General features: G+C 39.6%; 2 protein-coding genes across 5 annotated transcripts in view; one reads left to right on the top strand and one right to left on the bottom strand.

The window, feature by feature from the left end:
- The window catches only part of exoc3 (exocyst complex component 3), a 30,550-nt gene extending 20,982 nt beyond the window's left edge, over positions 1 to 9,568 (top strand). For all 4 annotated transcript variants that reach the window (XM_080203239.1, XM_080203230.1, XM_080203216.1 and 1 more), the window contains 7 exons: positions 1,010 to 1,110; positions 2,238 to 2,348; positions 2,568 to 2,724; positions 3,852 to 3,974; positions 4,957 to 5,118; positions 6,721 to 6,848; positions 8,612 to 9,568. In XM_080203239.1, coding sequence (XP_080059365.1) covers positions 1,010 to 1,110; positions 2,238 to 2,348; positions 2,568 to 2,724; positions 3,852 to 3,974; positions 4,957 to 5,118; positions 6,721 to 6,848; positions 8,612 to 8,783 — 954 coding nt within the window. In that variant the 3' untranslated portion in view covers positions 8,784 to 9,568. The remainder of the gene's footprint in view (positions 1 to 1,009; positions 1,111 to 2,237; positions 2,349 to 2,567; positions 2,725 to 3,851; positions 3,975 to 4,956; positions 5,119 to 6,720; positions 6,849 to 8,611) is intronic.
- Positions 9,569 to 11,954: 2,386 nt separating this feature from the next.
- pigm (phosphatidylinositol glycan anchor biosynthesis, class M) lies at positions 11,955 to 23,926 on the bottom strand. Its single transcript, XM_080203249.1, has 5 exons — positions 23,460 to 23,926; positions 16,448 to 17,028; positions 16,046 to 16,304; positions 14,589 to 14,690; positions 11,955 to 13,416 (listed from the first exon to the last, which is right to left on the bottom strand). The coding sequence occupies exons 1-5, from the start codon at positions 23,679 to 23,681 to the stop codon at positions 13,249 to 13,251; spliced, it is 1,332 nt and encodes a 443-aa protein (XP_080059375.1). The 5' UTR covers positions 23,682 to 23,926; the 3' UTR covers positions 11,955 to 13,248.
- Between the last annotated feature and the right edge of the window lie 127 nt (positions 23,927 to 24,053).

Here is a 24,053-nt window from a genome sequence, read left to right as displayed (position 1 = left end):
ACCATAATAAGCAGGGATTTCACTACAGTAGAGATTTTTAATAAAATAGGTGTTCCTCTGTTGTTACCAGAGCATTCAAACCTGGCGAGATGTCTCTGCATCACCTCTGTTAAAGAGGAAGAAAAATTGGAGGAATACTTCCTGTTGCAAGTGTTGAGCAGCTTTGATAGAACTATGGTTCTGCAAAATGTGATCTTTTTATTCAAACAAAGTCAGATCTCCTTCTTTGACAAAGGATCATCTGGACTCAACATCAGCTCTTTTCTCTTCTTGTCGATGCTGCCAGACCTGCTGAGATTTTCCAGCATTTTCTTTTTTGGTTTCCGATTCAGCATCCGCAATAATTTTGTTTTTATTCAAATTTGCTCTGCTTGAGGTCTGCCCCACTCTGAACTTGTCAATTGCTTCACTGACTGAGAGAATTTGCCTGTATCCTGGACTCAATATTAATGGGACCTTTGACAGGTTATGAGTTTGACCTCGAGGAAACATCATTCTCAGACCATGCTGCTGCTAACTTAGCTGATAAAATTTCCTCCAAGTGAAGTTACTATTCTTTGATACCCGGGCTGCCCCAAAGCTTGCAGTCTTGTACTAAAACACTGCGGTAGTTTTGCAGAACCAGTTTGAGGCAATTGTCACGGCTGCCTTTGTTTAGTTGTTGTTTGTGCTGTTCACGAATATCCTGTACAATAGCCATGGAATTCCTTTGTGGGTTTGTTTGAACTCCTACTGTAAACCCAGTGAAAAGGGATAAACAACTTTATGGTAGCCTTTTGGAATTTCAGGCTCTTTTTATCATGCACATATAAGCAAGTGGTATAGTGTGTCTAATTTGCTTGTGCTAAAGCAGAACTGTTTTAAAATTTATGGTAGAGAACAGGAAAGTATAACTGGATAGAAACATGCAAGCCCTCCTGCTGACAGACATAGGTGTGCTTCGGGTATATTAAGTGTGATTGCTGTACACAGAATGGCATGTTTCATTGTTTAACATGGGCTGTTTCAGATGTTTGAACAGAATCTGCAGGTAGCCGCTCAGATCAGTGATGATCTGAAACTTAAGGTGTTGACGTTGTGCCTTCAGCAAATGAACTCTTTCTTGAGCAGGTGAGTACATTTCTCCATTATTCTTGCACTCCTGTTCAGAGTCCAGACAATGTCGACTGAACTGAGCGATGTTTTGGTTTTGATATTCAGTTGCTACTAGTGAATTTTGGCCCAAAAATTCATGCATTTTGTCAGGATTCATTGATTCGACTGGCATTTAAAAACATTCCACGTTCCCTCTGGAAAAAAAAATCTCTTCCCAGCCTAGAGCAGACTTGCCCAATCCTTTTCAGATAAAGGGGCCACGTTTCAATATTTTTCTCCCACAAGAGGTGGCTGATCAAATTTCAGTAAAATAATGCTTCATGCAACACTAAATATTAATTACAAAAATACCAAATGTCAAAGCAATAAATTTCAATATTTTAATAAAAATGCCCATTAATTTGTGCCAAGCAACGGAGTTCACCAATAAAGTCTTTTTTCCTCCCTTTGTTACGAAGCAGAGATAGTGACAGACTAGGCCCCCAGTTCAACAAGAAAAGGGCAGCAACCAGCCTTTGCTGAGGAGTTTGGTTTAACAAGCACTGATCTTGAATTTGTCTCTGGCGGCACATATTACTTGGTGCATACACACAGACTCTTCCTCTCACGCTAACATTCCCTTCACACTAACGCAAGAAATAAAGCAGCATCATGAATTGAAAAATCTCTTCATTTCAATTCAACGCACCAATCATGAAATGATGAACTCTACATAATTCTTTCAGCCAAATTTTCAGGTGCTGAAAATGAAGAATTTAGTGGTAGTTACACTGAGCATGTGGGAGAGAACAGGGATAATGTGAAACATGCTTTCTGCCGTCTTGAAATAACTGAAAATGTGATGCGATCGTAGCTGATCAGAGTGACACTTTAGGATGCCACGGTGCAAGTTGTCTGCTTGTAATCTTACGCCATTAAGGGCAATAATGAAGATGGGGGAAATAAAATGCTGAATTTTTAAAGATGACTTCGTAAAATATTAAAAAAATTGCATGTGGTGCTTTTAAAGATAGAATATAGTGTTATTGAAGTGAGCAGGCTTTTTTATTTTTAAATTTTGCGTGGAGATTTTAGATATTTCTGAATTGTACAAAAGTAGATTTGTCTAAACACTAAAATAATGGGATTTCTCCCCTTGCCAGGTACAAAGAAGAAGTGACTCTATATAAAGATGATCATCTAAAAGATCGTCAGAATCCTCAGTTCTACATTCAATACATGATTGCAGTTGTTAACAACTGCCAGACTTTCAAGTAAGTATGCAGCTTTATATTTTAATTATATTTATATTAATCAATGCTTAACAACAAACATTTAAATGGCAATATTAAGCTTTCTTATATGGTTGTTTGCGCAGTGTGCAAAAATAAATTGGGATAGTGAGAAATATCTTTGCATTACAAGAAGTTTAAACTTCTTAAAATCTTTTGTTTAACATAATTAGTTAAGTAAATTCATTTTCTTTACTGCAGAGAATCTGTTAATAGTTTGAAGAGAAAATATACAAACTATGAGCTCGTGATGGAGGAAGAACATTATGCTAATCAGCCAACAATGGAGGTAACCCTGGACACAATTGCCAAGGATGGATGTACCTATCTGTTAGATGAAGTCTTCCTTGACTTGGAGGTGAGCATACACTAAATGTAAGTTGACTCAAATAAACAAAAATTGTATTGAATGGTTTAAGGACATTGGATGTTTGGTACAATTACCAAAATATATTAATAAATTATGTATTAATAATCTGACCTCTCCCTGTCCAGAACTAGGGGCTGGCTGCTTGGAGTTTGCACTTTTTCTCTGTCTGCATGGGCTTCCTCCGGGTGATCCAGTTTCTTCCCACAGTCCAAAGATGTGCGGGTTAAGTTGATTGGCCATGCTAAATTGCTCCTTAGTGTCGGGGGATTAGCAAGGTAAATGTGTGGGGTTATGGGAATAGGGCCTGGATGGGATTGTGGTCAGTGCAGACTCGATGAGTAAAATGGCCTTCTTCTACTATAGGGATTCTATGAAAGGCCCTTTATTTATCTCTTTTTTTTCACTTTGGAGTTATTTACAATTGAGATTTATTTTAAAGTTTTTTTTTGACACCAGGGTAAGTTGTATATTTAACCCTGCAATACCTTGCATCACTGATTTACTCATTTCAGTCATGCTGTTATATGGGGGAGAAAATCAGGGGAGACTAGTACTTGCCCAGGTGACTGCTTTCACAGAATATATTGCTATTGTATACAGTAAACATGAATGTACTGAAAATGTACAGAACCAAGGGAGTGCTTTAGCATTGGAGATGTTGGTCTTTGAATGAGTCATTAAGCCAGATCCCATCTGTTTGATCATGTAATGCAAAAGATCTCATGAGGGCATTTAAAATTCATGGCAAGTTTTCTGTGTCATATTGCAACCACCCAGCGAAAACATTATTTTATTTGCTATGTGCAAATGACTATTCATTTTTGACTACTTAGCAGTTGACTACCCTTCAAAAGTAATTAATTGCAAAACACTTCATTCTGAGGTTGTTAGAGGGCACTGTATGTTAATATAAGTTCATTCATTGCAGCTCTCTTTTTAATTTATGGGCAAACATTTTTCTTTCAAGTAAGATAAATGATTCATATGGGCCTAAACAGCTACCAGCAATCATGGCTGTTTATGATTTCTTGCGTACAGATTGCTGTATCTCCTGGAGTGGATTGTTTGGATTAATCGTCACTGTGTATCGTTAAAATCCACATATCTTATTTCAGACCCACCTCCAGGATTTGATGACCAGAAAATGGCTTGCCGGCTCTAATGCTGTGGATACCATTTGTGTTACCATTGAGGATTATTTCAATGACTTTGCTAAAATTAAAAAGCCATACAGCAAGGTAAATTTAGTTTTCAACTTAGAATATAGTCTTTTTTTTCAAAATGTCTTGACCCTACAGAGCTGATGTCCTTACTGTTGCTCCTTGAAAGTGGAGTCACAGGTGGACAGAGTGGTGAAGAAGACGTTCAGCATGCTTGGTTTCATTGGTCAGAACATTGAATACAGGAGTTGAAATGTCTTGTTGAAGTTGTACAAGACATTGTAAGGCCACACTTGGAATACAGTGTGCAATTCTGGTCACCCAATTTATAGAAAGGATATTATTAAACTAGAAAGAGTGCAGAAAAGATTTACTAGGATACTACCGGGACTTGGATTGAGTTATAAGGAGAGGTTGGATAGATTAGGACATTTTTCTTTGGAGTGTAGGAGGCTGAGGGGTGATCTTATAGAGGTTTATAAAATAATGAGAGGCACAGATCAGCTAGATAGTCAAGATCTTTTCCCAAACATAGGAGACTCTAAAACTAGAGGGCATAGGTTTAAGGTGAGAGGGGAGAGATACAAAAGTATCCAGAGGGCACAAAGGGTGGTGAGTGTTTGCAACAAGCTGCCAGAGGTGGTAGTAGAGGCAGATACAATTTTGTCTTTTAAAGAGCATTTAGATAGTTACATGGGTACAGAGGGATATGCGCCAAATGCAGGCAATTGGGATTAGCTTACAGGTTTTTTTTAAAAAAAAAAAGGGCGGCATGGGCAAGTTGGGTTGAAGGGCCTGATTCCATGCTGTAAATCTCTGACTATTATTTGCTATTAACATTAAAAAAAAACTCCATTCCAATTGCTGAAAGATTGGGTATCATTATGTTGTGGTAAATTGAAGCCAAAGATGCAGAGAAGTACCATTTATCAGCTACAGATTTTGTTCATTCGGTGATGTTTTGTAGATTGGATCATTCTGATTTGGAAAAGGCATAATGTCTTGAGTTTTCATGAGATTTTGATGACATCAAAAACACTCTCTTGTGTTCTTTATACAGGAAATAACAATAGAGGCTCATCGAAGGGTCGTGGTGGAGTACATCAGAACTATGATGCAAAAAAGGATCACCTTTAGGGGTTTGGATGAGCGCAGAGAGGGGGCAGAGAGGGTGATCAAAGATGCAGAGCAGTTTCGATTCTTGTTTAAGAAACTTTCAGCTGTAAGTAGTTTGCTTTTCCATTACCTTTGTGGTTTTGGTGATATTTCTAAAGGGATGGAATGTGCTTCATGAGATGTAATCGGTTTAGACATGAACAACAAAGTCTAAGTTCCTGTAGCTCCCATCGTTTTTTTTCTGGCCTCTTGTCCAATTTACAAGCGGGAGAAGAGACTATTGAGGAGTAGTTTAATAAAACTGCTGCGACATAGAGTTCACCTGATGGGAGCATAAATTGAGAATTCAGATTATGCCTGTACAACTTATTTGATTTTAATGCAAGATACGTTGTGGGGAGTTAGCTGTCCCAATTCCTGGCTTGTGCTTCTGTTGAGCTCAGTTCCCAGCTGCAAGTGTGATTTAATTGAATTGTCCCCAATAATTTGTTGTGGTATTGGTCACACAAATGTATGTATGAATCACTTGTGTTCCCAACCGAATTACATTGAGTTTTCAACATTTTAGAAGTGGGCTGCATGGCCTAACTGTTTTGTGGGTGCTTCTGTACACAGAAGCCTCTTCCTACCCTCCTTCACCAAACCTTACCAATTAATCATTTTATTCGTTTGTTCTCCATTTACTTAAGTAGCTTCCCCTTCAATGCTTAGACTGTTCATCTTAGCTATTTAATGTGGTTGCCAGTTCCACATTTTCATTCCTTTTATCAGTGATGCCTTCTGCAATCCCTTTTATTGATGGTTACCTTATACTTATACTTATGGTGCCTGGTTTTGGACCCCTACAGAAGTGGAAACCTCTTCTCTGCATCAACTCTATAAAACTCCTTCCTTATCTAATCGTTATTAGGTCCATCCTTGATTTCTGTTTTCGAGAGAAATTCTTCCTTGATGATGATGTCTCCTAAATTTTGATGTCATTCATGTGAATGTTCTTTGTCCTTTGGTATCCAAATCTTTTTTTCCAGTATGGAGACAAGAATTTTGCACAGGGTTCAAGTATGGTCTTTCTAAATTTAATTCTAGCCCTTGTTTCTTTTTACCAAAAGCTGGCACCTCCTGCTTTTCTATACTGGTATATAACTTACTGTTTGGTAATTAGATACCAATCTTGAGCACAATGTATTAAAATGCCACCCTGATTCTCTATCTTTAAAACCATTGAGGAGAGCTTTGGTTTGGGGCTCCTCCACAAAAATGTGTAAATGCCTAAGGTAGGGATAACAAAGGCATGGATTGCACAAAGACTTTAAATAAGATATTTATTCTTTTTATTTCCAGCATTTTTCAGCATTCTAGTGCAATGTGTTGACACTGCAAGTGAAGTGCTAACAAGTTGAACTAGATTCAGTTGCTTCAGTCAGGAGAGAGTTGCTACTCTTGACAGCACTCCTGTGGCAATTAGATACCATGCATCTGTCCTCATGTTGGAAGGATGCCATCTATACTGTCTATACTGGTATCTTTTAGCAGCGAGAGTGTCTGTTGCAGAAACTAGAACATAAAGGAAAATTGATAAGACTGTGTGAGCAATCTAAAATGTACTGTTATCTTTTACACAAATGCAATGGCATAACTGGGTTTCACTCTCGCGTGGAGTATTTTCTGTTGTATTTGTATCGAACATTTGCTTTATTACTACATACAGGGCTTTGGAGAGGACACTGATCTGCTATGTGATGCTATTCCAGCTTTGGCTGAAGTCCTGAAGCTCACTGATCCTTCCTTATTATGTCTTGAGGTCTCTACATTGGTTAATAAATTTCCTGACTTCAGGTGAGTTTTTTTCTGTTGACCATTGTCAAGGGAAAACAATATTGTTTCATAGGGAGCAACAGGTTAGAACTATTGCTCAGTACACTAATGGCTGGTTAAATGCAACTGGTTAAACTTCATGCTGGGACGAATGTTCGAGTCCCAGAACTGCACAATACTCAGATTTTTTATGAAGTTGTCAGCAAGATTATTTTAGAAGGAATGAGAGCTTTCATTCTGCCAAAAGGCAAAAACCTTCTCTTTCTAATAAGTAATGCTTTAATCTGTTCACTGATGGAGCAACAGGGTGCACTGGTAGAGAAAGAACTTTTTTTTAATTCAGACGCTTCACCTGTGCCGTCACAGAAGTTTGGAATTTGAAAGCTTTAAAATCCAAGGAAAAGGCATGAAAGTAAATTTAATAGAAACATGTATTGACATAATGCTGTATAGGTAAAGTCCCATGACTAAGTTTTTATCACATTTTGAAAACTGGTGTTGCTAGTGGGGATTAAGACCTGCTAGTACACCCATTCTGTTCAGAAAATGTGTGTTTTTATTCCAAATCTCACTTTATCATCCTCTATAGTGAGCATATGATTTTGATAGATTTCTAATTCCTGACTGAAGTCAGAGGGAGAGTTTCCATTTAAATGTAACACTGGCAAAAGAGCAGCTGGTCTTTGATGCTTACCTAAACCATTGAGCAACTAGCAGCTCATCTGATATATTAAAACATTCACAGCGCACCTGAGTCTGCGCTCAAGACTATCCTGCCCAGACTGTGTTCAAGTCCTGGAGTAAGGCTTGAACCAACAACTTGAGGTCGAGACAGGTTATTAAGACAAATAGATAAATTCTGGGATATTTAAATATTCCAACCTCATCTATCAAACATATCAAGTATTACAGATAGACATCATTGGCTCCCTACCAGTGTAGTGCATTAGTATTCCTCCAGTAACAAATTCATATTTCATTCAAGCCAAGTTCTTTCCAAGTGACTGGACGAAAAAATTAAGTTGAACTTATTAGCTGCTACTTTATTAGTAAAGTGGCTAGCACTACTGCTTCACAGTGCCAGGGACCTGTGTTCAATTCCCAGCTTGGGCCACTGTCTGTGGAATTTGCATGTTCTCCCCGTGTCTGCATGGGTTTCCTCCGGGTGCTCCGGTTTCCTCCCACATTCTGAAAGACGTGCTCGTTAGGTGCATTGACCCGAACAGGTGCCAGATTGTGGCAACTAGGGATTTTCACAGTAACCTGATTGCAGTGAAAATGTAAGCCTTACTTGTGAGTAATAAATTAACTTTATGGGACATGATCAGTGACATGGGCTCGTATTGTGAGATGGGAGTGGGAGCTGTTAGAACCATAAATGACTATGGGTGAGGTCAAACTTTACACAAACTGACTTGGCCACTGACCCTGAAATATTGCACGTTTGCAGTTATATAATAATATGCGTATAACTGCAAACAGATTCCTTGTATAAGTGTAAATATCACTTGTACAATATGTAACCAAAGTCTGAGAAAAAAGAATGTAGAAATCTAATTCAAATCTGCTGTACTAACTGCAGCTTCCTACACTGTAACTTTCACTGCACTGGAATATACAAACCATGAGTGAAAGATTTTTTTTTGTCTTTAGATTGCATTAGCAATTCTGTATTCTAGTTGACAATGTATTTACCCATCTATATTAAAATTATGTATCTACATATTTTCTCACTAACATTTTATAATTTAAGTGCTCTCTTAACTGTTTATCTTGCCCCACAGGGAAGAACACATTACAGCACTAATGGCAATGAGAGGAGATGCCAGCAGGGAAATGAAGCAGACAGTCATTGAAATTTTGTGGCAAAACCCAACTCATCCTGGTCCCAATTTTAAGCCAATCTTTAAAGATATTTCAGTGCAAAATTTAACACTAGCAAAATTAGTCAAATGAAATGTGCATTTTGAAAGTTAATATATACAGTAGACCCTCACTCAATACAGCTGCATTTGGGAGGTATGTATAAAATATGAAAGAGAAAGTAATTATAAGCTCCAGTATAGTTTTCCTGCAGTCATTTTAAATTATCAATGTAAGCCTGTCCTTTTTCAAGTCATTCTTGAATTTTGAAATGATTAAGTTCTATCTACTAGGGAAAGAGGCGCCACTGTCATTCAGTGGGCTCACTGTGCTTATGGTATATCATCTGAGCTGCTTTGAGATAGCTTTCTGACCTCAGATATTGGATTGCCGTAAGACTTAAGTGTGGCTTCACTATTTTGTTAACTAAAAGTACCTGGAAACTGTGGGGCTAGACTGTTTTTAATGAACTTATTATTGAGGGAGCTGTAGGACATGAGATACAACTATTATTCTTGAGGGGCTAATTTCTATGTATTTTTTGCCTTTTCTCTTGTGCATATTTTGAACAGAGTAATTAATGCCACATTTTGGAAGACCTATAGAATGAGGAATGTATTTTTATGTATGCACACTTGTACAGAATTTAAGGTGTAGATCCATTAACAAAATGGATTGGCTGTTTTGCAGTGGGTTTTTAAATCTGATTTAAATGGTCTGCAGTAAAATAACTTTGCAAATGTACATTTAACATCCAAACTAAATCATAGAATGTTTAATAGTGAACATTTCAAAATGTTTTTGTGCAATAGTTGTTTTTTTGTTGACAAGTTCAAGTCTGTAAAAAAAAATGCAATAAAGCACTCGTGTGAAGGTTTTCTGTAGTGTACTGTGAAATACTATTGTTTATCAGGCATCTCAAAATTGTGTTTCAAATGATGATCGGTACTTCGGCTTAGTGTATGATGAGATGTTGGACAGAGCAGAGGTATTTGCTGATAAATGGATTAGTACCATAGAATCTTGCATTTTAAAAATTCTAGTTGTGCAATCTTGAGTTTTGATCTGACTGCTTGGGGATTGTATCTAGATTTGCTATTTGGAATGGCTGAAGAGTAAAATTTAACTTCTTTTAAAATTCCAGAATTTGTTCATTGCTGCATTCCTAACTAATCATCCATCAACCCACTCTGGGGAAAAATCAGGACACCTGTTTTAAGCTAATAGTATATGGAAAGTTCCATAAAGCATGATGAAAAGAACACATCAAAATAAGTTGACTGAAATTTCACAGGGCTAATAAATTCTAATAGTATAATGGAGGTTAAAACCCTGAAATCAATTAAATCAGGGAATACTCTAATATAGGATTTAGGATCTCTCTGGGGTTGGAAGGGATGGTGGGATTAATTAGAGCTGAATGTCTTTCTGAACCATAATTTTGTCAGTTCCAAAGAAGAATTATTTTGGACTTAATGCTACCTCCAATCCTTTACCCACAGATGCTGCCAGACCAGCTGACAATTTCTAGCTCGTTTTTATAATTATTTTGTATTAGGTTGGGTGAGGAGAAAGGAAACACATTTCAACTACAATGAAAACCTAACATTACAGCAACCCCCTTTGCATATATGAAGACATTTATTTAAACAGAAATGGGAGTGTCAATGGGAAGTTCAATAGTTGTAGTTCTTGATGAGTGATTTGCCGCCTTGACTACTACTGAGTGAATTACTCAGCTACTTTAGAGGGCACAAGAGTCACCCACTTTGCTGCAGGTCTCAAGTTGAGTATAGTCCATCCCTAAGGAACATTGGTGAACATTGTTTTGTTTTTATGACTATTGTCATCCAGTCATTAGATACTAGCTTTTTATCTCTTCATAAGAGGTGGGTATTGCTGTGACTCAGAAGTGGGGAGACTTGCAGGCAGTGTTATTCCTATGCGTTTGCTGCCTGCCCATCTTCTTGAAGGTGGTAGAAATTGTGGGTTGAAGAGTTACTGCAGAACTTGTAGATGGTAAATGCTGCTACCACTTTTGGCACCCACATCCACCACTGCAATCAAGAGGATGTTCTGTCATGGATATGGTGACTTTCATGAATGTCACAGCAGCTGCACTTACCCAGACAAGTGGAAAGCACCAATCATATTTGTTATTTGTATGCTGTAGATGGTGGACAGGCTTTAGCAAGTCAGATGTTTCTTGCTGCAGAATTCCCAGTCTTTGGCTGTTTTTGTCATCTTAATTCAATAGGAATTTGAGAGAGGTGTGTATGTGACTATTTGTGTGTGAGTTGCATCTGGGTGTGGGTGTGAGTGTGTGTATACCTGATATGAGAAATTCTCTCTCCAGCAGCACTCCTAATCTGAGCAAAAGAAGCAACATAATTTCTCCATTAAAGATTACAAAAAAAAGGTAGGACTTAATATTTGTTGCAAAAAGGAATTTAAATTAATGTATGCATAAGAAATAAAGACTTTTAAATTTGTTTTGTACGTTTGGACTTATTGTGCAGAAACTTCAGATTTTGTGGCTGAACTCTTCAACCTAATGTTTCTCAAGGGGTCTGTCAGTACTCATGGAAGGTCAAAAAGGTTCCATGGCTGCAAGGGTTTTGGAACCTTGTCCTAGACCAAGTCTTCAGTCAGTGGCTCAGTATCATTTTGTTTCATAATACACCTCTGAAGCATCCTGGAAATGTTATATTAATGCTATACAAATATTATGTTTATTCAGCAACAATATTGCTTTTTAATTTCAAGAGCTGGTTCATATTTATTGGAGACAATCACTGTTTGCCATTTGCGGAGCAAAAATGTTGCTACTTATGAATATTACTAGTTCTGATTTAATAATGGAGGGAAGACCAACAGTTTAAAACAGCTGAAGATGGTTCATGCTAGGTCATTGCCAAACTTAATTTAAATTGGGATTTAATCCCATGTCTCTATCCTGGATTACTAGTGTAATAGCATAACCACTATGGTTGTGTTCCCTAAACAATTTAATCTTGAGCCTTGTTTTGCACATACCATGTCACACTCCTAGGATACAGAAAGAGACCCAAAATCAACATTTGCCCCAAGGAACTTGAAATTGTCACTCTTCCCACCTTCAATCACTAGTTTGTGTAAAATGTATGCACCTGGTGTCACATCCAGCAACTGAATAACATTTTAAGGTATTCTACAGGATGTGTTTTGTTTACAGAAAATACATTCTAATAATTACTTAATGATGGAAGAAGGACTACAAAAAAGTACAGATTATCACTTTAGTCTTTCAAAAATTTGAAGTAAAATTAAACAAAGCAGACAGGTCTGGGGCTCCTATTTCACCAGCAGTATACAATGATAGCAAAAGCAATGCAGAAATCTTGAAATAATAGAATAGGTTCAGCAGAATGCTAGAGTTCAATGATCCTCACATTCACATGATTCAAAAATTGAGAAAGCTTCAGACTATATCTTAATTTGCTTTAAACATTATCCAAATGAAAAATGCCTGAAATGATGCATGGTAATAGAAAAGACAATAATCTGTTCCCAATTTTCTTAGTGCCTGAGTAAAGTTGAAACAGGGAGCTTCTGCCACAGTAGATCTGCAGGGATTTCACTCAGAGGTCACTCTGATCATTCCAAAGGAAGGTGGTGGTAATGTGTCCCATACTTATAACAGAACAAATAATCAGTACCTTAGAATAGCACAAGTGAGGTTCAGACTGTGGCCTGCAATACTCAAAAGCCCAATGAAATTAGCCCTCAACACTTTGTTCTGGAGATTAGACTTTAAGCTTCGACAAATAGTTGGTCGACGCTGCATTCTTGTAGATCTTTTTACTTTAGTGCATACCAGTAGAGTCATGCACTAGTACACTGTAAACTACCTGACCTCTGGAATTCCAGGGTGGGGCTTAAGCATGTTGGTTACTAGTAGATGGTGATTCCACACCCAGATTGTGGATTTTGGGACCATGTTTTCAAGAAATCACATTTAGTTAATGAATAAGTTATCCAACAAGTGTCAAACAGCAGAATGAAACATTTTACAGATCATCTTCTAAGGCTCACAGTGAAAGGAAATTCTATAGTAAATCTTCATGTTAAGGTTCTGTGGTGACTTTTGACCTGGAAGCAGTAAGGAACATTTGTAATTTCTTTAAAATATCTGTGGCATCTAATTGTTTTTCAGAATATTTGAAAAGGAGTTGCATCAATTGCAAGAGCACCAATTATAATTTTGATAAGTACTAAGAATTACACAAATAATTTAAGATTAATCAATGCTTCAATGTGGCTCATTTTCACTTGGCAGAAGCTACTTGCGATTTGTACACGGGACCTGTTTTCTGGAGGCAAAAGAAAATGACCAGCATTGTCCTTTTTTAAAAATAAAAAGTCTTGGCAGACAATAGTTTTCTGAAGCAATCTCCATGACATCATCGCAACCAAGCAGACTCAGCTTGCCCCACAATATCATAATGGGTCAGAATCTATTTTATGTCCAATCCGGGTAGGAAACAATACCATCCCAAGTGGGGAATTGTTTCTGCAATTATTCTGTCTTTGTTTTTGATTGCAATTCCCCTTTCTTGTAGTTTGAGATTAGTACCAACAGAATGATGCAGTTGATGGAAAGAAATACCAGCCCAGCCAACCAAATGAACAGAAAGGTGTTGTATCCTTCAAACTCCAGGTAATATGCAGGGGTGAGCCATAATCCCTAGTTTGACAGGCACAATCCAAAACAAGAAAAAGAGAAAAATCAGTACCAGATCCAAAGAAATGTAATTTTACATAAATGATAAGCTATTGGCATCAGATGAGTTTGGAACTTGCTCATCTAAAAATGGATTTTCCCCAAAATTATTCCTAACTGCAAATATTGGAGACATTAGATAGGCAACCAGCTTCATCATTCTTCCACTATCCTATTTAATTCTGGTGGAAAGCTATTGGTCTTCAAGTCATTACCACCTTGAGGCAATTAGGGATGGGAAATGCTGGCCTAGCCTGTGACACACACATCCCTCAGATTATTTCAAAAAAGAATGGAGAGGTAAGCAGGTATCAGATTCACTTACTAAACTCTGCCTGTGCAACGCTGCCCAGAGGAGTAGCACTGCTGCCTTACAGTGATGTGGAGATGCTAGCGTTGGACTGGGGTAAGCGCAGTATCTTACAATGCCAGGGATCCATGTTCAATTCTGGCTTGGGTCATTGGTTTGACCTTAGAAGAGGCCATACAAACAAACAAACTCAAGTTAAATCAGGAGAAAGTAAAAGGGACAGCTCCCCAAAAGAGGGGGAACAGCCCACACAAAATCAAAGTACAAAGAAAACTTAAAAACATCAAATTAAAACAAGATTATTAGGGTCAATAATACACCCCAGCCTCTGCAGTGCCCAATGGGCACAGAAGGTGTCAACCCGCGGACACTGCATGCTCCGTCTCCAGGGACACCTGACCACGAACATAGCTGCGATAGAGGGGCAGTCAGTCAGGATTGGATGGCCCCCTCGATCACCCATTGCCTGGACCCGTAAACAGGTTGTCCCCGTGGGATTCCTCCAGGTGCTCCAGTTTCTTCCCAGAGTCTGAAATACGTGCTGATTAGGTGCATAGGCCATACTAAATTCTCCCTTAGTGTACCAAACAGGAACCAGAGTATGGCGATTAGGGATTTTAACAGTAACCTCACTGTGGTGTTAATGTAAGCCTTCTTGTGACAATAAACTAAACAAGAGCAGTCCAGCAATAAATCTTCCACCCCATAGAGCTTTAATTGCCTGCAAGTTCACGTCAGAATCTTAACACTCCAGATACAGGATGCTACAGATACATTTGTGGTGTTTTGTGATGGCACAAGAAGAACAGTAAGCAACAGTACTAACCTGACCAATGAACCACAAAGCTAGCAGCACCATGCCTCTTCTCCAGGTAAGTGTCAGATATGGAAGAACCACTGGCAGCAGACACAAATACCACAGGAAATACTAAAATGGTAAGCATATAGCACACAAGTTCTTTTAACATATTCAATGCACTTTTCACTAATTCTCTCTTCCCATGAGACAAAGACAAAACAAAGATTGAGCAATTAATCTGTATGAATTAGTATACAACAGTCAAAGGCAGGGGGTTAGGGAAATCTAGTTGTAGAAAATTTCAGGGACCATGAAGTATGATACACTTAAATTCTTTTTAAGATTACAGAATTTCTGTATCAAAGTATTTTCTAAAGAAGAACTATTTGCATACCATAGATTCACTACTTGCTCATTGAAATAATGGGCTCAGTTTTGCTTTGGGGCACGACATAAGGACTAAAAAATGATCCCAAAATTTGTACTTTCTGGCAATAGGACCAAATCTGCAATTTTACCAAGGGTTACCAATTGCAATTAAATGTATTTCTGGAGATTTCATCATACGAATTGCCCTCATGCTTCAGTCATTAGTAGGCCAGCAAATCCCTCCTGCGAGGGACTGTCAACATTCTTACCCCTCTAATTTTCAACATTTTTGTGGTAAAGAGAGATGCTCAAAGAAAATGAACATAAAAACTCTTTTTCTGAGGTCCTTACAATTCTCCAGGCTTGCACACAGCAGTGTCCTGAACATTAGTCTTCAATTCTTGGAGACTCCAGGTCAATCCTGAAGGGCTGGCAACCCTAAAATCAAGATAATGGGCAGTACTCTGATAGTGCCGGCTCAATCAGAGAAACATTGGTGCTGCTGAGCCAACTCAGTGTGGAGGCACCCTGGAATCAAGTGCAGTTTAAAACACAATGACAAAGGCTGACTGCAGGGGAGGACATAGTGGGCCTGCCATTCCTACCCACAATCCCCTCTTTGAGCCATGGAGCATTTGGCACTGATGGTCTTCGGAGCTGCTGCAGGGAAGCCAAACCCCTGAAGCTGATGACCTCCCACACATTTTGGGGGGGGGGGATTAGTCCAGTCGCACTAATGCTCGCAAAATGCTGGCTGCCCCATTTAAAAACTCATAACATGGAACCTATTCATAGTCCTGGCCTACAACTGAGAAACTTCCCAGTAATGGAGTTGTACTAGACTGCTCCCTGCTATTTTGCCCACTGAATCCACTCCCACCTTCCGAGAGCAGGCAAAATTCAGCCAACGTTTCCAATTTTACCCTTTATTACTGAAGGTTGCGTCTTCTGGTTCGGACAAGGTGAAACAATGTGTTCTAAATCATCTTGTCCTTTTAGAATTCCAAAAGAAGAATTATACAGTCTGTTTTATCCAATTTTCTAAAACAATAAATTTTCCCAGGGAAAAGACATGCATCTGCAAGAGTGCCCAAAAGCAGAATTTCTTCACTCACCTGTGAAGTGCACACTTTGTTGAAAGTGACAAAAATAGCAGTGTGAAGAAAGCAGCAAAAGATCAGGTCCTTGTGATAAGCAAATGATGTGATGAGGAGCAGCAGGAACTGTGGGAAGAAAGCAGCTAGTGCCAGAGTAGAGCTCCACTCACTCTCCGCAGTCAAATACAACATGTAGAAATAGGGGGAGAAGTTGTGGCGAATATCTTTTCGTGTTAAGTGGTAAAGGTACGTGTGTTCCAGAAATTCCCAGCCATAACTGGATTAAAAGAAAAACAAGACCTGTAAACAGACTGTGGATGTTGTAAGAGTTTCTAACAGAATTTTTTTTTCTTAACTGGATTGCAATTTTACTATGCCTTTGCAAAATTATGAGAATTTAATAAGAAAAGCAGACATTACCTGCAATAGAAAAGAACTCCCAGGCCAAGAAATAATAGTCCAGAAACACCAACAAATAGCAGCACCTCCCTGTTTAGTAGTCTGACAACCAGCTTCAGAAAAGCCCTCACATAACTGTGAAAACCAGTGTCTTTTAGATAGCCTTTATTCCATGTAGTTGGAGTATCCTCTGTTGCTTGTTGGTCACTCTGAAGTGATAGGATTATGGGGACTGCATAGGTCACTGGGTAAATTTTCATATGTACAGAAAGCCCATAAAACAACGCAGCTTTCACAATCTGTCTGCTCTCTAGGTAGTGCAAAGTAGCCAGTACCAAAACCGCAAGAACTGCTTCTGCATTCCCTCTGCTTGAGACGGCCATTGGCAAAGGGTTGAAAAGCCATAGGCTGCAATACCAGCTTGCTCTGCGGCTGTCCAGTTCTCGAAGGCATAGGATCCTATGCATGAGATGAGCAGCAAAGACATCAAATAAAACAAAGACGAACTTCCCATACAGTTCTGTGAGGTAGATGTTGGGAGTCAGCAACCATGCCAGCAATGGGGTGTACCGATAGGTTGCTCTTCTATATGGAGAAGCTCCCTGAAAGAAATTTGAAATAGAAAAGTTATTTATTCAATGATCAGTGTTGGCTCCAGGTGTGGTTGAGCATTTTGGTATAAATAGTTAAAATATCTACCTCAACTCAATGCATTATCATTCTTACACAAGACTCAATTTATCTCAATTCTGTCCCACATCACCCACAACCAGTGAGGTTTATAGCTATCAGTGCTTCACCCTGTTTTTAACTGCAGCATAAAGCTGCCTTTCCAAATCCTAAGCTTGAAAGAAGATCAATAATTAAATTGGCAAATGTTTCTTCACTTCAAGCTTTGCTGAGATGCTGGTAATGATACTTCAGTTGCCATAAGTTTCATGTTTCCTTAAAGCGCTTGCAGCATCTCTTTCAGTCACAACTTGGGTTTGTTGAAAACTCTGGCCAAGGAGATCATATCCAGCTTTTCAAACATAATTAAAATCCAAAAAGCATCATCACCTCTTTGGGTTAAGAACAGCTAGAGTGTAACAGTTAATTAGGCCATCATATTATTACATGACAATAATTCAGCACATCCCTGATAAAAATATAAAGACATTTGGTATAACTGTACCTCTCACACATTTTCTTGGTTAAGCTTTAGCAGCTCTACACAGACCATTCTTACAAAATTCCTCTTCAACCTATTCCAATACTCTTTTTAAATAACAGCACCTTTTAAATAGATAGTAGTGAAGAGCAAAATGTTTGCCATCAAACCAGTACCTTAATTACATTTTTTTTTAAATACAGGATTTCTAAAGATGTTAACAGAACCAAACTTCTGACTCTGGAAAAAACTATACAAAATTGTCCATGTCTAGATAGAGCCTAGCTTCGTGTCTCCTTTAGTCATAGGATATGAAAGTCTAATTTGGAAACTGTTTTCTCCGAAGTTGAAAAGGCAGGTTTACTTGCGATGGGCTCAATACCATGAGGAATAAGACACAATTTCACTGAAATGTTTTTAGTATTTTTGACAATTTGAAAACAGAGGCAGATAAACAGTCTAAAAAGGTATTTATTACAGTCCATGCTCTTGAAAGACCATTTTGTTCCTGGAACCTTTTAAAAAGAAACAACAAACAATTACAACATCTAAGTGGAGAACAGGGTGCAGCTGCACAGAAGAATCTGTGACTCATATTTGCCTCACATTCTTAAACATCCACTGTAATTAATTTTCCAATTTGTACAGGAGTTTAGAATTTAGTAGTGTATTGGTTGTTATTAGGTTAATAATTCAGAGAATCTAGGAGCATCAGTGTTTAAAAAAAATCTGGCGACTCATAGGAACAGAAGAACTAGGAGTCAATAAAGGTTCTTAAGCCTGATTCCCAACCATTCAATGAGATGGGAAAAGAATTACAAATGAGGCATAGCATGGGAAAATGTGAAATTGTCTATTTTGGCAAGAAGAATAAAAAAGCAGTATGGTATCTAAGTGGCAAGAGATTGCCAAGCACCAAGATGCAGATGGATCTGGGTGTCTTCGTGCGTGAATCGCAAGAGATTAGTATGAAGGTACGACAAGTGATTAGAAAAGCTGATAGAATGTTGTGTATTGCAAGGGAAATTGAATACGCAAGTCGCGAGGTTATACTTGAGTGATACAAGGCATTGGTGAGACCATATGTAGGAGTATTCTGTACATATGAACTGATGAAATTGGAGTAGTATATGCCATTTGGCCTCTCAAGCCTGCTCTGCTATTCAATAAGATCACGGCTGATCTGTTTGTGCGTTCATTTCCAGATTCTCACCTACTCCTGATAACCTTTGATTCTCTTACCAAACAAGAATCTACTTATGCCGTAAAAATATTCAATAACCTCACGTCCAGAGAAAGAGAGTTTCAAAGTCACACAACCCTCAGAAAACATTTCTCCTCATCCCTGCCCTAAAAACACAATTTTAAAACATTGCCTCCTAGCCAGCGACCTGCCCTAAACCCAAAACCTTGGTTTTCCGCACCTAATAATCGATTGATCAGCCTTGAACATTCTCTTCTTCGGAGCTAGAGAATTCCAAAGATTCACAACCCGAGAGAAGAAATCTCTCCTAATCTTAGTACCAAGTGTCCAATCGCATATCCCGCAATAATGGTCCCTAGTTCATGACTCTTCGGCCACAGGCAACAGCCTCTCAGTCACATTATCTAGATTCCTGATCCTAACGGTCTTCCTTTCATCAGGGATGCCCAAGCTCTTTAAACCTTCACCCCCGCTAGGACACAGTATGAGAACTTACTTCCTCCAACAGATAACTGCCAGTTCTCACATTGAGAAATTTCTCCTTCAATTCAATTCCTCCAAATTAAAGGTGATGCCATGAATATCCATATTGGTCCTAGCTATGACTGTGGTATTTATAGGACATTCTTTATTCCAACTGTATGCTCTCCTCCTCCCTCATCTCTTTTCCAGCACATTGATAAGTGGATTGGTACAATATTCTGTTCTTTCCCCAAGCGTCAAGAAGTTGACCATCAACCCCAGTACCAAAGAAAAGCCAGGCAGTGTGCCTTAATGACTATCGTCCAGTGCTCTGACATCCATCATTATGGAGCACTTCAAAAGGTTAGTCATGGCACAAATCAACTCCTGCCTCCCAGGCTGCCTGGATCCACTAAAGCTTGCCTATTGCTGCAACAGGTCCACAGCAGACGCTATCTCCATGGCCCTACACTCAACTCTGGAACACCTAGATAACAAAGACACCTCTGTCAGACTCCTATTCATAGATTACAGCCTTTAACACCATTATTCCTATGAAACTCATCTCCAAACTATGTGGCCTGGGGCTTGGCTCCTCCATCTGCAACTGGATCCTAGACTTCATAACCCACAGATCGCAGTCAGTAAGGATAAGCAACAATACCTCCCCCATGATCATCCTCCACACTGGTGCTCGGCAAGGCTGGGTCTTCAGCCCTTTACTCCTTATACATCCATGACTGTATAACCAAATTTCCCTCCAACTTGATTTTCAAGTTTGCCGATGATACTACTGTTGTGGGTCAGATTGCCAACAATAAGGAGACAGTACAGGAAAGAGAATCTGGCGAACTGATACAGTGACAATAATCTTTCCCTCAATGTCAACAAAACGAAAGAGTTGTCATCAACTTCAGGAAACAGTGGAGGACATGCCTGTCTACATCAATGGTGACAAATTAGAAATGGTCGAGATCTTCAAGTTTTTTAGGTGCCCAGATCACCAACTTGTCCTGATCCCTCCATGCAGACATTATAGTTAAGAAAACCCACCAATGCTTCTAGTTTCTCAGGAGGTGAAAGAAATTTGGCATGTCCGCTACAACTCTCACCAACTTCTACAGATGCACCATAGAAAGCATTCTTTCCAGTTGTATCACAGCTTGGTACGGCTCCTGCTCTGTCCAAGACTGCAAGTAGCGGCAAAGGGTTGTGAATGGAGCACAGTCCATCACTCAAACCAACCTCCCATCCACTGACACTGTCTACACCTCCTGCTGCCTCGGAAAAGCAGCCAACATAATCAAGGACCCAATGCACCCTGATCATACTCTCTTCCACTTTTTTCCATCTGGAAAAAGATACTAAAGTCTGAGATCACGTACCAACCAAGTCAAAAACAGCTTCTTCCCTGCTGCCATCAGATTTTTGAGTGGACCTACCTCGCACTAAGTTGATCTTTCTCTACACCCCAGCTATGACTGTAACACTACATTCTGCATTCTCTCCTTTCCTTCCCCACGTACTGTATGTGGTGTCTGTATAGCATGCAGGAAACAATACTTTTCACTGTATACTAATGCATGTGACAATAATAAATCACATCAAAAAAGTTGGGAAACTTTCATCAACTTCGCTTCCCCCCTCCATTCTTCCCCGCTTTCAGATTGTTCATCCAACTCCTCCTGACCTCCAAGTGTGGCCCCAGAAATGGAAACAAAATAATATTTAATTTAAGCAAACTGATTCCCACAGTTGACTTGACTACACTTCCCCACACCTCACTCTATTTCAGTCTCTCAACTGAATCTGTTTGGATGATGACATCTTCCAGACTAGTGCTTCAGTTCTGTCTTTTTTCCTCAAGCAAGGATTCTCCTCCCATCCTGGTCAGTGGGCCCTTAGCCATAACACATTTCTACTCTTATCCCTTCCTCTCCCTCGCAGTACCATGCCTGTTGTCCTTCCCACTCCAGCAGCCTCCATATTTAATGGATCAATCCTCCACTACTTCCAGCACCATCATCATGGTACCAACAAACATGTAGCATGCCCTCCTTTCAACGTCCTGAAGGATTATTCCTTCCTGGCCGACTCCTTTCCTACAGGATGTTTTCATGCGAGCACAGCAGGGGCAACAGCTGTCCTTTTATCACCTCCTTTTTCACTGTCCAATGCACTGAACACTCCTTCCAGGCAACATAGCTAGTGAGTGCTTCTTTCAATTTATTACACTACTTTCAGTTCATAATGTGGACTCTTCTACGTTAGGGAGACCAAATGCAAACCAAGCGACCGCTTTGTGGAAAACTTTAATTCAGTCTGCAAGCATGACTCAGAGCTTCCAGTCATGTCGGCTGACATTTCTGTCTCTGCTTCCTACAATGATCTAATGAAGCTCAAAACAAGTTGAAGGAACAGCACCTCATCTTTTGACTGGGCACTTCTGGACTCCAAGGTCAACCATTTTAGATCACAACTCTGCCTTCAGTATGCTCCATTTTTCTTCTCATTTTTTTCCCTCTCTTTGAGATGGTAGCCATTCAGGATTCAACTAATCACACCTCCTCCAGATATCTTTGTTTTTTACTTGTCACAGTCACTAAACAAATGTTATTTAATTCCTCCTGTCCTCCATCTAATACAGACCTTCCTTGATGTTCCTCGTCTCACTCCCCTGGACCTTTTCACATTTCTAATGTTTTCCAGTTCCCTCTGACAGTCACAGATCTGAACCAGTATTCTGTTTCCCTTTCGACAGCTGAGTATTTTCAGCATTCCTGTCACCTCCCATTCTTTTAAATGCCAAAGAATATAGGCCTATTCTACCTAATCTCCTAGTAGAACCCTTGCATCTAAGGAATCTATCTAGTGCACCACCCCAAGCCCAAGTATATCCTCCCTTGGATAAGGAAACCAAACTTATGCACAGTATTCCAAATATAACTCTTAGATAATTACAAAGAATAAAACATTTATTAAACAACAAACAATAACTATAATACTTAAGTCCATCCCCCCATCTCCCCAGATGCTATCAAGCTGTGAACCAACTGGCCTCACTGGAACTCTAACTTTCACAAGAGGCATTCCAAACTCCACTCTTTCAAGAAAATACTTTGGAATTTTCTCTCAAATAGTGCTCTCTCTTTGGTGCTATCACTCGGGATCCACATCTGGGATTCCATTCTCACCTTCCAGTATTCCTGTTCCCGGGATCACCACGTGCATTCAAACTTTCACACAATCTTTCAGGTACCCAGCCACACCAACAGAACACCACTGCTTCAAAAGCTGTAGTAAGGCATCACCTCAGAATTCTGGTTTTTCACTAGCCAACTCACCTTGTAGCCTCTCCACAGATGCTGTCAGACATACTGAGATTTTCCAACATTTTCTTTTTTTGTTTCAGATTCCAGCATCCACTGTAGTTTGCTTTTATCATCTTACAGCTTTGTCTTTAATGAAGAGCCTCTTCTCTGCCCCTTTCTTTAACTTGAAGTGAAATGTATTCAAGAGGCAGCTAGAAATAGCACTTTGGTGAATGGGATCAAAGGTTTTGGGGAACAGCAGGATTAGGCTATTGAGTTGGACAATCAGCCGTGATTGTGATGAAAAGTGGAGATGGCGTGAAGGGCCAAATGGCCTCCTCCTATTTTCTATGTTATGTTTCTTCAGTGACCAGTACATTGCTCAGATTCTGGTTCTTAGCTCTTTTGCCTACACAGACTTCCTGGGAGTTTTTTTTATGTCCCTCTATATCCGTACTGACAGTTTCTGTGGGAAACTTGCTTCTGGGCAGCCTGGTTCAAACAGACAACTCAAAGAGCCTCTGCTCGTAAACCTTAGTTGCAATGCAGACAAAGTTTAAGGTGCAACTAAAACCTGTAGACTTGTGAAAAAAATGTGCCTATACGAAGCAAAATTGAAATTTAGCTTACTCAAATTAAACTTAATTCCCAATATGTACAGTACAAATATAAATTACTTAAACATTTATTTAAAGCCTGTGCCCTTCTTCCACTTCTGATAAAAGGTTATTGACCAAAACAATTCCCTCCCCACAGTCATCCACACTCGAAACGGTGGCTCTATTCTCTCTCCACAGATGCTGTCGGACTTGCTGAGATTTTCTCTCCCTATAGTTGTTGCCTAACTGGCTGGGTTATTTCCAACACTTTGTTTTTAATCACACTCAGTAAAGTGGGCCAGTTTACCTGAGTGACGAACCTGGCAGCGTCTGTGAAGACATGATAGTCCACATCAGTATATTTAACCAGCATGGAACGGTCCTGGTGAAGCCCATAAAAGACCAGGCCCAGACGGATGCAGAGAGCGGCTGCAAACAGGCCAGAGAGGCCAGGACCGGGAGCCGGGCCCATTGAGAAACAGAGCGGCGCCACCTCCCCTTTAACTGCCGGAAATTTACATCGGCTCATTTAAAATTGATCGAGCTGGCTTTTAAAGGGTCACACCGGCTGATGTTTGAAAGCCAGACAATTTAATCTGACAAAACCAAATCACGCCCTCCCTGTCCCTCCAGAGGATTTCATTTCCCAAGTGATAAAATAATCCAGTCCCGTGTTATTATTTTTGCAGCCATTAGCATCCACACGGCGAAATTTAAACACAACTGTCTGATCCACCGAAAGGATCGGACTTGGTTGTCGGATAACTCATGGGCGGAGCAAGGCGGAGTCAGGTAACGCATGCGCGGCGCGAGGCGGATACAGGTGACGCATGCGCGGCGCGAGGTGGAGTAAAGTGACACATGCGCGGCGCGAGGTGGAGTAAAGTGACACATGCGCGGT

Source organism: Carcharhinus amblyrhynchos, chromosome 2 (genome assembly GCF_965287045.1).
Source record: "Carcharhinus amblyrhynchos chromosome 2, sCarAmb.v2.hapA, whole genome shotgun sequence".
NCBI lineage: Eukaryota > Metazoa > Chordata > Chondrichthyes > Carcharhiniformes > Carcharhinidae > Carcharhinus > Carcharhinus amblyrhynchos.
This window is presented reverse-complemented; position numbering and strand designations above follow the sequence as displayed.

Excerpts from the sequence above, each read along its gene's own strand:
- pigm (XM_080203249.1), bottom strand. The coding sequence starts at position 23,681 with ATGAGCCGATGTAAATTTCCGGCAGTTAAAGGGGAGGTGGCGCCGCTC. Across the intron at positions 17,029-23,459 it reads CTGCCAGGTTCGTCACTCAG|GGAGCTTCTCCATATAGAAG; the intron begins GTAAACTGGCCC and ends AATTTCTTTCAG. Across the intron at positions 16,305-16,447 it reads GGAGTTCTTTTCTATTGCAG|TTATGGCTGGGAATTTCTGG; the intron begins GTAATGTCTGCT and ends CTTTTAATCCAG.